The sequence below is a fragment of the Prionailurus bengalensis genome, chromosome C2 (genome assembly GCF_016509475.1).
Source record: "Prionailurus bengalensis isolate Pbe53 chromosome C2, Fcat_Pben_1.1_paternal_pri, whole genome shotgun sequence".
Classification (NCBI taxonomy): Eukaryota; Metazoa; Chordata; class Mammalia; order Carnivora; family Felidae; genus Prionailurus; species Prionailurus bengalensis.
In genome coordinates, this window is record NC_057350.1 from 86,911,947 (window position 1) to 86,932,642 (window position 20,696).

The window sequence follows — 20,696 nt, forward strand, 5'->3', positions numbered from 1 at the left end:
TAAGAAGAAATGGTTAGATTATTGTTTAAAAAATTCTTTGTTTCATTTGTAGGCAGTTATGGGTTGACTCCCTGGCCTTTCATTTTTCATTTTTAAAGCAAAGAAATTAGCTCTCTCACTTCTTTACACGATCTTTTTACCCATATTACCACTATTAAAAAATAGTGGTTTTATTATTTTTATATTATCAAGCTTTATTTTTTATTCCATTCAGTGCCTTTAATTTACTACAAGTGTTTAGCCTTAATTTTATATGAAAAAAATTTTTAATGTTTTTATTTATTTTTGAGACAGAGAGAGACAGAGCATAAGCAGGGGAGGAGCAAAGAGAGAGGGAGACACAGAATCTGAAGCAGGCTCCAGGCTCCGAGCTGTCAGCACAGAGCCTGACACGGGGCTGAAACTCACAAACCACAAGATCACATGACCTGAGCCAAAGTCCGACACTTAACCCACTGAGCCACCCAGGCGCCCCAGCCTTAATTTTATATTTAAACTGGTTTAATGGTCCTTAATGTAGCCACTTTTATTCAGTTTATCTTTTCTTGGATTTTTCACTTTGATTCATCTTTTGCCTAGTTGGGTCCTATCCTCAAATAGTTGTTTCAAGAAGCGTCCATTGTTTTGTGCTTTTGATTCCTTGCATCCTTGGTTGCCAATTGATTTCTTGCATTGCTTGCTTTAAATTTGTATTCTTTTAATCACAGTATCAGATCTTCAAGATACCTTCTTTCTGCCTCTACTCCTTCCTTCTGAGTCCTGTGTTTTTTTAATATGGACTGTTTTTCCACAGACCTATTTCCCAACTGTGGACTACAGAATTCCCTTTATTCTTTTACGTGGTTGATGCTCTACTTCCTAAGTCACATATCTTCTTTCTTGGGTTATCTCCTTATCTCCTTATCTCAAAATAAGGAATACTTCCTTGTGTATTCCTAACAAGGGTGTATAGGAGGTAAACCCTGAATCTGAAAATGTTTTTTATTTAATCTCACATTTGATGGTGTTGGCTGAGTCAAATGTTCTAGGTTAAAAATGTTTTTACTTTTTTTTTTTCAACGTTTATTTTTATTTTTGGGACAGAGAGAGACAGAGCATGAACGGGGGAGGGGCAGAGCGAGAGGGAGACACAGAATCAGAAACAGGCTCCAGGCTCCGAGCCATCAGCCCAGAACCCGACGCGGGGCTCGAACTCACGAACTCACGGACCGCGAGACGGTGACCTGGCTGAAGTCGGACGCTTAACCGACTGCGCCACCCAGGCGCCCCATAGGTTAAAAATGTTTTTATGAAGAATTTGGAAAAATATTATCTTCCAGTAGTGATGTTGGTGAGTAATCTGCTATTAGAAATATTTCCATTTCTTTGTAGGTTGCAATTTTAATGTCTGGAAGCTTTTAGGGTTTTGTTTTATGTTTACATTGTAGTTTTTTTTGGCAACTATATCATATTTTTGATTTTCAGGTTATTTGTTGCTTTTTTGTAGCACCTGGTCTTCTTTTAGTAGCACAATATCATTTACAATCTAAGTGTGTGTGTGTGTGTGTGTGTGTGTGTGTGTTTATTTATTTTTTGGACAGAGAGAGACAGAGCATGAACGGGCGAGGGGCAGAGAGAGAGGGAGACACAGAATCGGAAACAGGCTCCAGGCTCCGAGCCATCAGCCCAGAGCCCAACACGGGGCTCGAACTCACGGACCGCGAGATCGTTAGTTCTTTTTAGTTCGTTTTAGATCGTTTTAGTTCTTTTTTGTGTCTTGAATTATGTTTCCTTTGGGATCTTTTTACTTGTTTATCTTGATCTCTCACTTGATGTAAGTCTTCAATAAATATCTGGTGGTCCTTGCATGTCCTTTTATATTTAAAAGAAGCAAAAAAATGCCTGGATATTCTGTGGGGAAGGAATTATCAACTTGTGGAGAGTTAATCATTATGCTTTCATTAGGAAAGCAGATGCCTTTGCTCTGGGTTCATTATGCAATCATAAAAGTTAGTAACTGATGAAGAAAATAAAAGTCATAAAGCTGTATACACCAAACAACATAACAACTAAGTACATAAAAGTAAAAACTATTATAAATACAAGTAGACTTTGACAAAAATACAGTTGTAGTAAGATACTTCAATATTGACATCAGAATTGGACAGTTCTGATAGACAAAAATAATATAAAGGTATGAATAATGCAGTGAAAGTAAAAACAGCATATATCCCTTAAATAAACAGTTTAAAAAATATGTCTGTAAACCATTTAACAAAGGTGGATCATTTACTATACCAGGATGAAAACCTTAATGCGTTAAAAGTGAATGATATGGGAATGCAAGCTGGTGCAGCTACTCTGGAAAACAGTATGGAGGTTCCTCAAAAAACTAAAAATAGAACTACTACCCTACGACCCAGCAATTGCACTAGTAGGCATTTATCCAAGGGATACAGGTGTGCTGTTTCAAAGGGACACATGCACCCCCATGTTTATAGCAGCACTATCAACAATAGCCAAAGTATGGAAGGAGCCCAAATGTCCATTGCAGGATGAATGGATAAAGAAGACGTGGTATATATATACAATGGAGTATTACTCAGCAATCAAAAAGAATGAAATCTTGCCATTTGCAACTACGTGGATGGAACTGGAGGGTATTATGCTAAGTGAAATTAGTCAGAGAAAGACAAAAATCATATGACTTCACTCATATGAGGACTTTAAGAGACAAAACAGATGAACATAAGGGAAGGGAAATAAAAGTGATATAAAAACAGGGAAGGGGACAAAACAGAAGAGACTCATAAATATGGAGAACAAACAGAGGGTTACTGGAGGGGTTGTGGGAGGAGGGATAAGCTAAATGGGTAAGGGGCACTAAGGAATCTACTCCTGAAATCGTCGTTGCACTATATGCTAACTAATTTGGATGTAAATTTTAAAAAATAAAAAGTGAATGATAAACCTTCAGGACCTTATACAAAGTGAAATAAGATGGACACAAAAGGACAAATCCTGTATGGTTTCACTTATATGACATACCTAGAGTAGTCAAGTTCATAGAGACACAAGTAGAATGGTGATTTCCAGAGGCTGGGTGGGGGGGAAGGGGAATGGGGAGTTAGGGTTTAATGCGCACAGAGTTTCAGTTTGGGAAGATGAAAATTTTTAGGTGGATGGTGGCAATTGTTGCACAACACATAAATGTACTTAATGCCATTCTGCTTCTTCTTTTCTTTAAGTTTATTTATTTTGAGAAAGCACACAAGCAAGGGAGGGGCAGAGAGAGAGAGAGAGAGAGAGAGAGAGAGAGAGAGAGAGAGAGAGAATCCTAAGCAGGCTCCATGCTGCCAGTGCAGACCCTGACGTGGGGCTCGAGTGAGATCATGACCTGAGCTGAGATCAAGATTTGGATGCTTAATGGGCTGAGCTACCTAGACAACCCGATGAATGACACTCTTCTTAACATACACTGAAAAATGGTTAAAATGATAAAATGTATGTTTATGTACATTTTACCAAAATTAGAGAAATGAGTGGTGGGAATTTTATAGGCCATATTTTTCTGATCATAAGCCAATAGGATTTATAGTAAATGATATAAAAAATTATTCTCCATTTTATGGACTGTTTGCCTGCCCCTCCCATTCAAATGTTGAAGCCCTAATCTCCAGTGTGTTGGTATTTGGTGGTGGGGCCTTTTGAAAGTAATTAGGCTTAGATGAGGTCATGAGAATGTGGCTCCCATGATGGTATTATATCTTTATGCGAAGTGGAAGAGAGACCAGCACTCTCTCTCTCCACCATTTAAAGATGCAGCTAGAAGGCACTGTCTGCAAGTCAGGAAGAGAGATTTCACCAGAACCAAATTTTCTAGTACCTCAATCCTGGGCTTCCTGGCCCCCAGAACTTGGAGAAATAGATTTCTATTCTTTAAGCCACTCAGTCTATGATATTTTGTTATGGCGGTCTGAGCTGACTAACACATCCATCTTAAACACTTAGGCCAATTTCTCAGAAACCTAGATAACTCTTCTATCATGGAGAAATTGAAAGGGGAAAGTTAGTTTTTAAAAACAATAAAAAGAGACTGCTTCATACCTGTATCTGCTGGAAATAGGAAAAATCTTACTTAGAGAAAAGTTACAGGCTTAAATGCCTTAAATGCCTTCATTTTTAAATCCATGCTTTAGTTAGCTTGGGTTGCTATAACAAAATACCATAGAGTGAGTGAGTAAAAAGACATGATTTATTAAAAAGACATTTATTTCTCACGGTTCTGAAGGCTATAAGTGGAGATCAGGGTGGCAGGGTGGTTGGGTTCTGGTGAGAGCCCTCCTCTTGGCTTGCCGATGGCTGCCTTCTCACTGTGTTCTCACATGGCAAAGAGAAAACAAGCTCTGGTCTCTCTTCTGACAAAGACAACTAATTTTACAATGAGGGTCCTACCTGCATGTCCTAATTTAAACCTACTCACTTCCCAAAGGCCCACCTCCAGATACCATCACATTGTGGGTAAAGGCCTCAGCATATGAATTTGAGGGTGACACAGACATTTAGTCTGTAGCATCAATGTGACAAGTAAAATAATTAAAATCTGTTCTTAATAAATTTTTAAAAAAGAATAACAAAGTGAACCAAAGAGGGAATTAGAAGAAAAACTGAAATTAATGAAATAAAAAGCAAAAATACATATTTAGTATGATTTACTATGTTTAATGAAATATAGGAGATAACATATAGTACATTAGTATTTTATTACTTTCTTATTTAAAACATTCAAATAGCGTCTTTTGCACTTAGTGGATTTGTTGTGCTCCTCCTGGGTTGTAGCCCCAAATTTGGGAACCACAGATCAAGACTATAAGGAAGGATATTTTTGTTATGTTGAGCTTTTTTTTTTTAATTTTTTTTTTATTTAAAAAAAATTTTTTTTTTCAACGTTTATTTATTTTTGGGACAGAGAGAGACAGAGCATGAACGGGGGAGGGGCAGAGAGAGAGGGAGACACAGAATCGGAAACAGGCTCCAGGCTCTGAGCCATCAGCCCAGAGCCTGATGCGGGGCTCGAACTCACGGACCGCGAGATCGTGACCTGGCTGAAGTCGGACGCTTAACCGACTGCGCCACCCAGGCACCCCAGTTATGTTGAGCTTTTATATTGTTTTGAGGGGTGACGTATTCTAATTGTCCTGGGAATCTATCTTGTAATTTCCTAAAGTTTTTTGTTTGTGTGTTTGCTATGCATTTACATTGTTTTGTTTCTACTCAGGGTTTTAATTCAATGACACACAACATACATTAAGAAAGAGGTCTTAAGCACATGGAAGTTTGTTCTGTTCTGTTAAGCTCTGTCTAAAATCTGTTTATTTTGAATAGCTCAGGGAGGAGCTTGTTATACCTGATGTCCGCTGCTTTTAAAATTTATGGTTTGTGTTCTGTGTTTTTGTTACATCTGTTATTATGCTCTTGTTTGCTCTAGAGATGTTGTGGTTTAATTATGTAATAGGATCTCTTTTTTTCCCTTTAAGTACTGCTGTATGAAAATTGCGTTTTAGTGGTGGTTCCTGAAAGATTTCTGAGAAATCTTAGAGATTTCTATTCTATTTTAATATAGTGCTAATTTTCCCACAGCAATGTCTAAATTATCACATGTATTATTTACAGTTGTCAAAGCTGCAGGAGGAAAAGTCAAGCTTGCAAGATCAGCTACGTGACTACGAAGATCGAATTAATGCTATGACTTCTCACTTCAAAAATGTTAAGCAAGAGTTTTCGTTTACGCAGGTATAGTAATGTTGACATTCATGTTGATTAGGTCATGTGTAGTCATGAACATTTCACATTGCATATACATCTGTGATTTTATTTTAGACATACACGAAACTTTAACATAGCTAACCTATTGTGAATGTAACCTTGAACCTGAAAGTAAGTAGGAAAAAAAGGCTTTTGAGGAATTCGCTACCGTCACCAAGTTCAAGGAATAATTAACTCATTTGAAAGAAGAAATCATTCATACAGTGTAACGTAATATTAGGCAGCAGATTATATGAGAAGGGTACAGTGATGGCAATGAGAAAAATTCTAAGCCAAAATAGACCTAATATAACACGTGACAGAATTTCCACCTCATTTTCACTTTTACAGCATGACCCACTGGGGCCTTTTTGAGTGGGAACAAATAGTTCACACATTTCAGTAGTCCTTAGGACACCACATTATTTTAGGATCCTGAGATAGTAGGAAAGTTAAATTATATCTAAGACACTAGTTAAGATAACTGGGGAAAGTATAATGCATTTTAGAAATATTACTACAAATAATACAAGTTAAAACTTAGAGTGATAAGTATATTTGTTTTATGGACAATCTATTCATGTGTAGAACATCATTCCCTGATGATGCCCAGCAAATAGCTCAGCAAATCAGCATTGGAGAGTTTACTAACTTCCGTATCAAACCATTTTTTTAAAAATGCATCTACCTTTCTTTGAAAGGTATGTAATTCTTAATAGTGAACAAAGCATGTTTTTAATACCAATTTATAATTAATATTGATAAGTAACCATTTTGTGGTTTACAGATTTTATTAGGAAGCAGCAAATTGATGAACTTTTAGAAGCAATACTTGAGAGTTTTGAATCCTGATATGATTAATTAATAAACTGGACAACATCATTCTTTAAGTTATTAAACCACTGAGTTGGGGATTTGAAAGTCAGAGATTCTAGGGGTGCCTGGGTGGCTCAGTCGGTTAAGGGTCTGACTTTGGCTCAGGTTATGATCTTGTGGTTCACGGGTTCAAGCCCCACACCAGGCTTTCTGCTGTCAGCCTGTCAGCTCAGAGCCTGGAGCCTGCTTCAGACTCTGTGTCTCCCTTTCTCTCTGCTCCTCCCCTGCTCACACTCTGTTTCTCTCTGTCTCTCAAAAATAAATAAATGTTTAAAAATTAAAAAAAAAAAAAGAAAGTCAAATTCTCTGTGGGTGCATTATAGTCAAACCTCAGTTAAATCAGATAATAGTTATAGAAGACAATAAACTTCCTATAGCATTAACAGCTCTAATAATGTAAAAATAATACTGATGGTGATAACTTAGAAGCACTACAAACTCAGTAGTCAATAAATACAATTTTATTGAGTAAAGCTTAACACAAAGGCATGGTTGTTTACTAATATATTCTATGAAATACTTATAACCATCGGTGTTTACATAGTCATTTATAAATTATCTCTGCAATCAGCTTATGTAGTCAGTTTATAGAAACAACCCATTTCCTAAAGTATTTTTAAATAAATTTTATTTATTTTTTAGGTAAGTCATGAGTTATATCTTTTTAACTCTTACCATATAAACTTTGATTTTCTGCAGTTTTTCTAGACCAACATAAAATCTAAAAATGGCTGACAACAGTATTTTCTTCTAGGTCATTCCATGAACTGACTTTCTTACAACTAGTAAGCAACACCAACTACACTGAATTGTAAAGTCTAACATGGTTTAGGTTTCAGAGAAGTGGAATTACTAGTACTTAATCTAAGTATTTTGTGGGAACTTTTTTTGGGCTAATGGGTTATTATAAATATTGTATAATGTTAAAAATTAAAAAGTCTTTCTATCTTGTAAATTATTCTGTAGTCTCTTTGTAAAGCAAGAGAGCATGAGATTGAAAGTGAAGAGCATTTTAAGATCATTGCTGAGAGAGAACTGGGACGAGTGAAGGATGAAATCCAACGACTACAAAATGAAATGGCTTCAATACAGGAGAAGAAAAGTGATAAGGAAGTATGTGTTGAAATGTTACTTAAAATTTTGTGCTATTAGTTCTTTTTTCCCTCACTAACAAACACTGATTTTTTCTTTTCTTTTCTTTTCTTTTCTTTTCTTTTCTTTTCTTTTCTTTTCTTTCTTTTCTGTATGGGAAGGGCATTCATTAGTTTCCTGACATTTACAAAAAACATTGTTTTTTGGACAATGAGAGGCTTGTGGAGTTGTCATTTGAATGAAACAATGATAGAATGTTGCACTTATTTTCCTACTATTCATTTGCCAAATAGTCATTGAGCTATATACCATGTGCAGAGTACCATACTGGCTATCTACTATGCAATACTAAGCATCATTTATTCATAAGTATCATATGATACTAGGCATAATTTATTCATATATTTTTAAGGGCCACATTAAAAATTACTTTTAATATTTTCATTTTTAATTCAAAATTTTTACCTTTCATATTAATTTATCAGCCTATGACTCTAATATTAAGCTACTGTAAACTCTTTTTCTCTTTTCCTTCATTTTTAGTTACCTGATTTGGACGTTCTTTCCAAATTTGATTCTTCTCTTTACATATGCATATATATATATATATATATATATACATATATATATATAGGAACACACATATATATGTATGCATACATATTTTACTATATTAATTTGTACTTGTTAAGCTACTGTAAACTCTTTTTCTCTTTTCCTTCATTTTTAGTTACCTGATTTGGACGTTCTTTCCAAATTTGATTCTTCTCTTTACATATGCATATATATATATATATGTATATGTATGCATACATATTTTACTATATTAATTTGTACTTGTTTACATATTGATTTGTTTTCTTTTGTGGATCTAGATTTGTTAAATGAATACATTTACAGAAATATTTTTATCTCCTTAACAACTATATTTATTTCAATTAGAAGTACTTCTAAAATTTCTATACGACCTCTTAGTGGCAGCAATCTGATTGGAGCTGTAGGGGACTTGTCTCAGGCTTGAGTTAGCATATCAAGTACATTATTTTTATTCAGATTTGGTGGAGTGACTAATACTAGAAATTGCTCTGGGGGAGTTTCCCTAAAGCCTTTTTAAACAACCTATGGCTCAACTATGATTCTCATCTTTTATAATCTTCTCCCTTCTATTTTATAACTAAATAATTAAATATAAATGTGATGGTTACATGATTAAATATGGTATGTTACACACACACACACACATGTGGTGGTAAGAACAGGATTTCTTCTTTCCTTTTTAATATGTTCTATAGTATGTAATGTTTTATTTTAGTTTGTATAGTAAATAATATTTTGTAATCTCTCCCTAACCCTTTTCTTTGGAAATTAGACTAACATATTTAAAACTACTCAAAAATTGGATAGTTTGAAATGTCAGATGAACTGGGACCAGCAAGCCTTGGAAGCCTGGTTAGAAGAATCAGCTCATAAAGATAGTGATGCCCTCATTCTTCAGAAGTACGCACAACAAGATGATAATAAAATTAGGGTGAGAAATTATAAATTGTAATGTTAGGTTTTTTCTGAATCTGTAGTATGTGATCCTTTTTACCGAAATTAGATTTATAATTTTAAAGCAGTAGTTCTTAAACTTTTTTAGTCAGAGACTCCTTTGACAATCTAATAAGCCAAGGATCCTCTCTTTAGAAAAATGACTGTACTCAAATAGTTACAAAATTTTACTGAGAGTTTTATAGATCCTCTGAAACCCTCTGACCATTTAGGAATCCACAGACTCAATTCTGATTGAGAAGAATTCTCAAAAGTATTTCAGAGAAGAAAGTTTTTTACTAAAATGTTGTATATTTTAACTACTTTTATCTAAATAATGGTTTGAATTTAACATAGTGTTTGCTGATTTGAGACTATAGTGCTATTGATTACTTAATATATTATTATAACCATTACTTAAAATCTACTTGTAATTAAATCTGTTAATACTTTTGTATTATGAAACATGCTATTTTCTAATAGATATGATACAAAATGCATTATTTTAAATGACAAATTGTTAATGTTTTTTCTAACTAAAAAGTATTAAAAGTCTTTTTAGAAACAATTTAGTTTTCATTGCAACCCTTTGGAATTAAAAGGAAATGTATGAATTATTTCGTAGATGTTTTAGATGGCAAATAAATGTGTATATACAATATAATAATACTTAATGTAAGACATGCTAATAGCTTTTAAGTGAATAAAACAACAATTTTGAATATTTTTACATGTAACTACATCATAGGCACTGACGTTGCAATTAGAAAGACTGACTTTGGAATGTCATCAGAAAAGAAAGGTACTTGACAACGAACTTACAGAGACTCTAAGTGCACAGGTTAGTTTAGTGAGTATTTTTATTTCTTAATTGTCAAAGGGATGTATGCAAAAGCACTTAAATTCACAAAAATGTTATTTGCTCTGTATTTGACAGTTAGAATTGGATAAAGCAGCACAAGATTTTCGTAAAATTCATAATGAAAGACAAGAACTCATTAAACAGTGGGAGAACACAATAGAACAGATGCAGAAGAGAGATCGAGACATTGATAACTGTGCCTTGGTAAGGTAGTTGTTTGGTCCTTGCAATGTTCAACTGTATTATTCTCTTTTGTATTTAACCCATTCATTTCAAATGTAACTCACATTGCTATTTGAAAGTCACTTTTGTAGCAGGGTTTAATAGTTTTGGTAAATGTTTTCCAAGCTTAACTCTTTCCATTTAGATATGTGATTTTATGAAGATTATTTACTTATGGTATAATGATGCTGAAGACTGGATCCTGCCATCTCTGAAATGTGGAACAAGAGAAAGTCAATAGATAATGTTGGTGCAGTAAAGCCAATGCTCTGACTTACACATGGTTATCCACAGTGTTTTGAATTTAACGTATGTGCTATTTGGTAGTAATTACTGGTGTAGGGAAATGAGCTTCATGGATAGTCAAGAAACAAAAAGGGAGAGCCAGGAAAGAAACCTAAACTGTGATAAAGCTTTCACTTTTGAAACTGAGGCACCCATAATAGGTTAGAAGCATGGAAGGGAAGGAATACCACACTGATTAAACATAGACCTAGTGTTATCTTTTGCTATTTTCAGAGGTTAATTTAGAAGTTTTTTTGAAAATCATTAAGGAAGAAAATAGGGGTGAGTAAAAATGGGAAGATTAGGGAAAGTTGGGAAGGAGAAGGAATTGAGGAGGAAAGAAAGCAGATGAGAAGATGTTTTAACTTCCATTCTAAATCTACTACATGGAAAGGCATTTGGCAAGCAGCTCAGGTCACTGGAAGTTTGGAATTCTCATATCTGTATGAGGTTTACTTGTTATATGTGACTTAAATGTAAATATTTTATTTTAAATGTCTGTAAGTGACCAACATTATCAACAAAGTGGCCTATGCCTTCTTTGGAGGGACAAGGGAGAACCAGTTTGGACTATGAGTTCCACTTAATTCTTAATACTGATCTTGGTTTTAAGCATCAAGTCCTGACTGCTTCCTCTTTGTAAATCAAATGTGATAGATCTAAGACTGCAGATCTATGTGCAATAGAACTGCATTCTCTTACAACCCCACAGCTAAATTGACTCAGCCTGCTGATTTGGCAAAATATACAGCTGGTCTCTGGTCATATTCATATTGGTTCCTTATTGACATCTCCTGGTTGTCTGTATTGTAAGAGAATAGGGAGGATGCTAAGAAGTGGCTCCATAGGTAGGGGTTTGCTTCTGAGTGTTTAACAACTGGCTCCCCATTTGTAGCATTTCTGATTTCTGTGGTGAAACTACTTCCATACCAACATGACTCTGCTCAACAGAGTTGAAAAGAGATGTGTCAGTCAGTTCTGGTGAGCCAGTGAAAGCCAGTTCATACCGCTAGAGGATTTAATCTCTTGTTCCTCTTCCTCCAAAACAGTTCCTGCCTTCTTAGTGTCTTCTTGGCAGGAGTCTGAGTATATGAACCTATGAACCTGAAATTGGTTTTTTTTTTTTAAGTTTACTTATTTATTTTGAGAGAGAAAGGGAGGGAGAAAACGTGCTTGAGAGTAGGGGAGTGTCAGAGAGCGAGGGAGAGAGAGAATCCTAAGCAGGCTCTGGGCTGTCAGTGTGGAGGCTGACATGGGACTCCATCTCACGAACCATGAGATCGCTACCTGAGATGAAATGAAGAGTTGGATGCTTAACTGAGCCACCCAGACTCCCCTGAAATTGGCTTCTTAAAATAAACTTTTACATCATTTAGAAAAGGAAAAATATTTTTCTATTATGCTTTTATTCCAGTGTAGAAATTTTGGGACATTACTGTACTTATCAGCATCACCTACATAAACTTAACTGTGAGTAGATAACACTGTTAAAAAATGTGAATGTTGAAGTAGGTGTTAGAATATCTGATTAAATGGTAGAAAAATCAATATAAGGCAGAAAATTCTCGAATGGTCATTTGACATATATGAACTTAGGAAGTTTTGACCCGTCTTTGGTTGAATAAACACAGCAGATCTATAGAACGCTACATTATATAATGTTAATTGTTATAGAAAACATATAGGAATACTAGAGTAAATAAATTAAAGATTTTTAAAAAATGTAGTACATTTCAGATATATATCCACTTAATATGCTAATATGTACAATATTACCTGCCGCATTTCTAAAATTTATTGATTTCAGATACCCTCTGAAATTATATGATTTCACATACCCTCCCCCAACCTGATTTTCTGTGATTAGTTGTTTGGTGGGACCCCATTTGGGAAAACTTGAAAGAAATACATTTTAGAGTAAATTTTCCTTCTCCCTCCAATTCATTCAATATATTGCTGTACTTGTAAAAACCATAGATGGCCTTTTTATTCCTCAGCTCTAAAATCTTCTTTGTTTCACATTGCTTAAAAATTGAACCTCTTGGGGGATGCCTGGGTGGCTCAGTTGGTCCAGCATCCAATTCTTGACTTCATTTCAGGTCATGATCCTAGGATTGTGGGATTGAGCCCTGCATTAGGCTCCGTGGTGAGCATGGAACCTGCTTAAGACTTTCTCTCTCTCTCTCTCTCTCTCTCTCTCTCTCTCCACCACCGCCCCTGACTCCTCCCCCACTTGGGCTCTCTCACTCGAAAAAAAACACAAAATTTTTTTAAAAATTGAAGCTTTTTTTTTTAAAAAAAATTTTTTTTTTTCAACGTTTATTTATTTTTGGGACAGAGAGAGACAGAGCATGAACGGGGGAGGGGCAGAGAGAGAGGGAGACACAGAATCGGAAACAGGCTCCAGGCTCTGAGCCATCAGCCCAGAGCCTGATGCGGGGCTCGAACTCACGGACCGCGAGATCGTGACCTGGCTGAAGTCGGACGCTTAACCGACTGCGCCACCCAGGCGCCCCAAAAATTGAAGCTTTTTAACATGGCAATTGGAAAATTGAATTTTTTCACAGTTGGGTCCTAACCTCTACCTTTCCAGCCTCATTCCTTTCATCTGTACCTGCCCCTTCTTAATATATGCCCATTCTATGCCTGCCTTCCCACCCTACACCTTAACCACATTAGAGCATTTATGCATATCCATTTATTTTTTTAGGTCTGACTTAAAGAAGCCTCTTAGGTAATGCCTTTTGATAATTCTTCTCAGGTAGACTTCATCATCTCTTTGTTCCCATGGTGCTTTGTTCACATCTCAGTTACTACTTTGTATATTCTGTTTATTTTGTATTCCTAAGACCAAAGGTCTTGAGTGAAAGTATTCTTATTGAAACCAATAACTAAAATGTTATTCTCAAAAGATGAAAAAAAAAACAAAAACAAACTAGTCCTGTGAAATATGTGGAAAAACCATTGGAATCCAACTTTCTATGTAGAAATATTCAACAGTGTTATGTTTTTTTAGATGTCACCTTTTGTTGATAAAAGATTGATATTTTTCTCATCTCTTTAGCCAAGTACCAGATTAAAGAGAAAGAAATCCTTAAAAATATGAGCTTATAGATACTGATGTATAGCCTATTAATATTTTGTTTTTATTCATATAAAAATAGACCTTTTTTTGTACATTTTTAAATGTTTTATTTATTTTTGAGAGAGAGACAGAGTGCAAGTGGCAGGCGGGGGGGGGGGGCAGAGAGAGAGGGGACATAGCATCTGAAGTGGGCTCCAGGCTCTGAGCTGTCAGCACAGAGACTAATGTGGGGCCTAGACCCATGAACTGGGAGACCATGACCTGAGGTGAAGTCAGATGCTTAACCAGCTGAGCCTCCCCGGGGCCTCTAAAAATAGACTCTTTAAAGAAAATATTGTCCTAAGAATTTTTGATAAAATACTGAATTTGGTTTAATAGAAAAATAATAACTCATTTCCTTTTTGTTTGTTTTGTTCATCATATTAAACATATATTTAACATATTTTTAATCTTAGGCATTAGCAAGGATAAAGCAGGAAATAAGAGAAAAAGAAAATTTGGTTAAAGAAAAGATCAAGTTTTTGGAAAGTGAGATTGGAAATAACACAGAGTATGAGAAAAGAATTTCTGTTGCTGATCGGAAAGTTTTAAAATGTAGAATGGAGTATCAGCGTCATGAAACTAATAGAAATCAGCTGAAGGATGAGGTATGTTAACTAATAAGACTGGTTTGTGTGTTTATGACAAATTACTATAAAAATAAGCATAAAGGCTCTCCTTCGATTAAGGAACTGACTTCTAGTTCTCTGTCTTATGTCCCTTCACGTTGTGGAACTTTTTGGGTATTCCATGGCGCCCTGTTTGGTGAAGGCAACAGGAGTGCCAGTCATATCACATGTGGGATGAAGGGGTCCCCCTGGAGCTGTATAGCACACACCTTGCCTGTCACACGTGGTGTTTTGTAGGTGACTTGAGGCAAAATGCTCCTGAGGGGTCTAGACTGGAAACCATAATTATAACTTCCAAAGGGGCAGATGTGAAGGTGAATATTGTAGTGATGACCTGAAGTGGACATATAACATGTCCAGTGCTACATATGTATGGTGGTTTTAACTCAGAGTAGGTGGAGCTATTTGCTTAAGTTCAGTTTCTCACCTTGAGAAGGGATAATATTTCAGTCTGGTAGTGAGACAGTGTAGGGGTAAAATACCTTGAACAGAGAACAAAACTTTTCCTGCTTTGTTCATTTCTTCTTTCGCAGGCACACATGCCCAACTAGATTGTTCCATAGGGAGTGTTAGCAACAAAGGAATTTTTATGAAATTTGTGTCTTGAAGTCACATTAGCTGAAGTTACTGCTGTTTAGTCAGGAAACTGGAATATTGTAGAGCATTTCATTCTATAAGTTGTTATACTTTTTATTTCTGATAAAGAAGGAAAGATGTTTTATTGTCCAAAAAAAGAATAATTACTTAAGATCCTAAAATAGTAAAATAAGCAAATTTCTTGCCTAAATTAAATGTCATTGCTAATAGTTCATTCTTAAAAATTTTTAAATTGCAGAAAAGAATGCAGGGATTCATTCATTCATTTGTTCATAATTTGTTTAATTGAGATGCAATTCATATATAATAACTTACCCTTTTGAAGCATGTAATTTAGTGGTTTTTAATATTTCATAGGATGTGCAACCATTACCACTATCTAATTTTAGACTGTCTTTTTCTTTCAAAAAGAAACCTTTTGCCCACTAGCAATCACTCTGCTTCCCTCCACCTACCCAGCCCTGGCAACTGCTAATCTACTTTCTGTCTCCATGGATTTGCCTATTTTGGACATTTCATATAAATGAAACCATATCATACAGAGCACTTTATGTCTGGACTCTTTTACTGAAATAATGTTTTCAAGGTTCATCCATGTTATATAGCATGCATTAGTACTTCATTCATTTTTTTCTCTCCAAGTTTTAAAATTTTGTTAAAGTACACATAACATACAGTTTACCATCTTTTTAAAAAATATTTATTTGGTGGGGGGGAGACACAGAATCCAAAGCAGTCTCCAGGCTCTGAGCTGTCAGTATAAGCTGTGAGATCATGACCTGAGCTGAAGTCAGGTGCTTAACTGACTGAGCCACCCTGGCGCCCCTACAGTTTACCATCTTAATCATTTCCCAGCATGCAGTTCAGTAGTGTTAAATACATTCCTAATGTTATGCAACCATCACCATCATCCATCTCCATAATTCTTTTCTTCTTGTAAAACTGAAACCCTGTACTTATTAAACAGTAACTCCCCATTCCCCCCTCTTCCCAGCTCCTAGCAACTACCATTTTGCTTTCTGTCTCTAGGAGACTACTCTAAGTTAACTTCACATGAATCAGACAGTATTTATCTTTTTGTGATGGCTTATTTCATTTATTTTACTTAGCATGGTGTCCACAAGGTTCATCTATATTGTAGCATATGTCAAGGTTTTCTTACTTTTTAAGGCTGACTCCTATTCCATTGTATGTGTGGACCACATTTGGCTTACCCGTTTATCTGTCAGTGGACACTTGGGTTGCTGCCATGTTTTAGCTATTATGGATAATGCTGCTATGAACATGGGTGTACAATTATCTCAGAATTTCTGGATGGCAATTATGGTAATTATGTTTCTGATTTTTTAAGGGACCACCATAGTGTTTTCCATAGTGGCTGTACCATTTTACATTCCCACTAACAGTGCACGAAGGTTCTAATTTCTCCATATTCTCACCACCACTTGCTATTTTCTTTTTTTGGCGACAGTCATCCTCATGGAAGAGTGTGAGGTGGGATTTCATTGTATTTGATGTGCATTTCCTTAGTGATAGATGATGTTGAACATCTTTTCATGAGCTTATTGGCCATTAGTATATCTTTTTTGGAGAAATGTCTATTAAAATCCTTTGCTCATTTTTGAGTCAGTTTATTTTTGTTGTTGTTGATGAGTTTTAGAAATTTTCTGTATATTCTAGATATTAATCCCTTAGCAGGTATATGATTTTGCAAGTATTTTCTCCACTCTGCGGACTGCATTTTAACTCTGTTGATACTGTCTTTTGGTGCACAGAAGCTTTTAATTTTGATGAAATCCAATTTGTCTATCTTTTGTTGCCTGTCATATACAATTAATCATTGCCAAATCCAATACTGTGAAGCTTTTGCTCTTTGTACCTGTCACACATCTATGTGGGACTCTGTAATTTGCCAGTATCATACAATAAGTCATTGAAAATGTAATATCAGATCAAAAAGAAAAACTGTTAATATGTATTACAGAAACATCGTTATTGTGTTTATGGGTATGATGTAGGTTAAAAATTAATATGTTCAGAACAGAACTTCTCAAAAAAGAAATTACCTTATAAGATGTAAAATAAATATATATAATTTCTGTCTGTTAACTAATAAATAGCTGGATTCTTTAAAAGCCACTGTGAATAGAAGTTCTAGTGATTTAGAAGCTCTGCGGAAAAATATTTCCAAAGTAAAAAAGGACATTCATGAAGAAACAGCAAGGTAAGAAAAAAGATATTTAAATATGTTTATAGTTTTTGACTACTTCTAGAAAAATTATTAAATATTTAAGTTTTTGTTAAATAACTGAAAAATTATAGCTACTAAATTAGTAAACGTGAAAATAAATTTTCCTGGGTTTTTCATCATAAAGGCTTAGGAATAATATTTTTGTGGCTTATTAAATATATATTTTATAAATATATAGGGTTTACATAAAGGTAATAAAAAGGTTTATGGCAAAAGAAACCTTCAAGTTATATGAAGATAAACTATTCCTTGTTTGTTTGTATTAATTTTTAGACATGTTTTCTATTTTTTCTTCATAAACTCTCTCCAGGTTACACAAAATTAAAAATCATAATCAGATTGTAAAGAAAAAATTAAAGCAGATAACTGAGAAAACTATGTCTGTAGAAGAGAAAGCTACCAATTTGGAAGATATGCTAAGGGAGGAGGAAAAAAGTATAAAGGTAAGGTTTACTTTCAGTTTTTAAAGAGTCACAATACATTTAGCAATAGTGAATGACTCTTGCGATTATGGGATAGGAGGTCTTTTAAGAGGCTCTGCTTTCTGTTGTGATCCCATTTGTAATTTGTAATCAGAATTTTGAGTTGTTAGACCTCTTTTTATGTGTGGCTTTCTAAAGAGGTTTCTGACCTTCTCTTAAAGCTTCTAATTCTCCTTTAGCTTCATGTTAAGCATTTAATATTGATGTCTTCTTTTGAAGGTTACAGGTAGCCCCTCTACCTTGGATCTCATCCCTTCCCAATGCCTAGTGTGTCCACGGCTCTGCTTGTCATTCATATGTATGTTCTTATATTGTAAACGTACCTGGAAAAATGCCTGTTTTACAATTGATTTCCACCTTTACAGTAGGCTGTCATTTTTTTGTTTTGTTTGTTTGTGATCATATTCCCCCCCCCCCCCAGTGGTCTACGTTTATTGCCTGTATTTCTTTATCATTTAATGTCTCTGACAGTCTGGCGCCATTTATTAGTAAATGGGCTCTTAAGTGCTTTACTTTACTAACTCTATTGGAATCTCTTTGACATCTTGGTAGCATTTAGGCCAATTTTGAGGAACTGGAAAAGGCTGGTTCACCATTTCCTCTTTGAAAACTTCAAAGTGACTTCTGTGACCTGACACAATTTGCACTACTTCCTGCTTTTTTGCCTTCTTTGAGGGGCAGCTGAAGATCATGGCAAAAATCCCCCATTTGCTACATATCCAGTATGGTTTCACTTATATTTAGATACAATCCAGCTTCTGCAGTATGCTGTTGTATATTTAAATTCCTGAATAACGACGTCATGCATCAATATGGACTTGAGCAGTATTTGAGTCCAAATCACACAACATTATTTTTAAAAATTATGTTTTTTGTGTGTATGTGATTTTTTTTTTCTCCTAAGAGAATGATTTTCAGTTGTCCATGAGATGGGACTATATTAGAACTTACTAGAAATCTGTAAAGACTGAAATTCATATGAAATAGGACTTTTTGATGATGACATTAAAAAGGAATTACATGGTAGGGGCACCTGGGTGGGTCAGTCGGTTGAACGTCCGACTTGGGCTCAGGTCATGATCTCACCATTCGTGGGTTCGAGCCCCACGTCGGGCTCTCAGCTGACAGCTCGGAGCCTGGAGCCTGCTTCAGATTCTGTGTCTCCCTTTCTCTCTGCCCCTCCCCCATTCACGCTCTGTCTCTGTCTCACAAAACTGAATAAAAGTTAAAAAAAATTTAAAAAATGAGTGACATTGTTGAAATTAGCTACGTTAGAAAACAACATAGGATTGGCAGTGTATGTGTGCTGCTTGTGCTGTAGCAGAGTTATATTCATAGTCTTGAGTTTTGTAGTTCTTTGGAAAAATCCTTTCTTTGGAGATGTACTATGTTATTAACCACCAAGCACTGACTTTAAAATGCCAGGCAATCTTTGGGAAGGAGTTAAAACTAATAAAAATTGTCTATTATATAAAAATGAATTTTATAAGATTGATTATATTAGATTGTATTTCTTACTTTGTGAAAATTTAATGTGCCAATCACAGATTTTTCTTTTTTTTCATATTGAAGTTCATTTGTTACCAAAGGGAAATATGCTTATCTGGCTGTAAGAGCACAGAGGGAAATTATTTCAACATTTTAAAATGATAACTTTCAGGGCACCTGGCTGGCCCAGTCAGTAGAGCATGCACTCTTGCTCTCAGGGTTGTAACACCCCATGTTGGTTGTAGAGGTTACTTAAAAATAAAATCTTAAAAAAATAAAATGATAACTTTCAACAGATGTTGGCATGGGAGACCTATTTGAAGCCTTGAACACATGGTCATGAAGGCTTGAGGTCAAGACAAATCTGCCTCTTGAGAAATGAGCAGTGGGAATCAGGGACTGGTTTCTGTTTCCTAGAAGGCTGCACGTGTGGGGAGGCCAACTGGAGGCAAGGTGTGAGTAAGGGGTAGTGCCAGTAGTGTGTTGGGCCAGCTCTTACCAGCTCACAAGAGTTGATAATTATATTTTCTGGAATTTTGCAAGTCAGCTGCTAAACATAGCTATTATTAAAAATTAAATTATACAGACTTATAATTAAATACATAATATTAAAAACAAAGTAATCAGTACTGAGCACTCATCACTTCCAAATTATTTTACTACATTTTACTATTATCTGTTTATACTCTTAAGTTTAAGGTTACTTCCATTTACAGTATACGGTGTAACCTCTGTACAGTAGAAATGCTACATAATAATCTGCTACTGCATATCACATCCCAACTCTGCATTTAGTAGAATCGTGTCAGTAGCTTGAAATTGGCCAGATTGGGAATATTTATACAGTGAAAATCAGCTTCTTCCCCCTAATCTCCCATCTGCTGGAAAGCTGGTGGTGGTGGTTAAATATTTACCTGCTCACCACTGGATAGTGTCCAGAAGAAGGTGGGAGATTGAGTGATGTGATTTCTTCCCTGTAACACTCTCAAGACTTCAGCAACTTTTTTGTGAACTTACAGGCTGTGTTTCAGCAGTATATTTTCTTTTCTTTCTTTCTTTTTTTAATGTTCATTTATTTTGAGAGAGTGTGAGTGGGGGAGGGGCAGAGAGTGAGGCACAGAGAGAATCACAAGCAGGTTCCATGCTGTCACCACAGAGCCCAACCTGGAGCTTGATCCTACAAACCATGGAATCATGACCTGAGCTGAAATCAAGAGTTGGATGCTTAACTGACTGAGCCACCCAGGCACCCCTATTTTATTTTCTAAGGAAACCAGTGAAATAGCCAAGTTCCAAGGTCAGAGTGACATGGGGTAGAATTAAAGATGATAGATCAAAGTGAATGATGTGGGGATAGAAAACTGCTATTCTATCTACTAGAACAGATTAGACTACCAGAAATGTTGGAGATGTACTGAAATTGTGGGAAGGGCATTTTTATATTCTGAAGGGCTAAATGTTGGGGGGTTAATTT

At 35.5% G+C, this 20,696-nt stretch overlaps 1 protein-coding gene across 1 annotated transcript in view; it reads left to right on the forward strand.

Moving 5' to 3' along the window:
* Positions 1–20,696, forward strand: part of CCDC39 (coiled-coil domain containing 39) — a 52,484-nt gene that overhangs the window by 3,437 nt on the left and 28,351 nt on the right. Inside the window, exons 2-9 of the mRNA XM_043594835.1 lie at positions 5,653–5,772; positions 7,627–7,773; positions 9,122–9,280; positions 10,031–10,123; positions 10,220–10,348; positions 14,192–14,383; positions 17,122–17,225; positions 17,563–17,695. Of these exons, the coding sequence (XP_043450770.1) occupies positions 5,653–5,772; positions 7,627–7,773; positions 9,122–9,280; positions 10,031–10,123; positions 10,220–10,348; positions 14,192–14,383; positions 17,122–17,225; positions 17,563–17,695 (1,077 nt within the window). The remainder of the gene's footprint in view (positions 1–5,652; positions 5,773–7,626; positions 7,774–9,121; positions 9,281–10,030; positions 10,124–10,219; positions 10,349–14,191; positions 14,384–17,121; positions 17,226–17,562; positions 17,696–20,696) is intronic.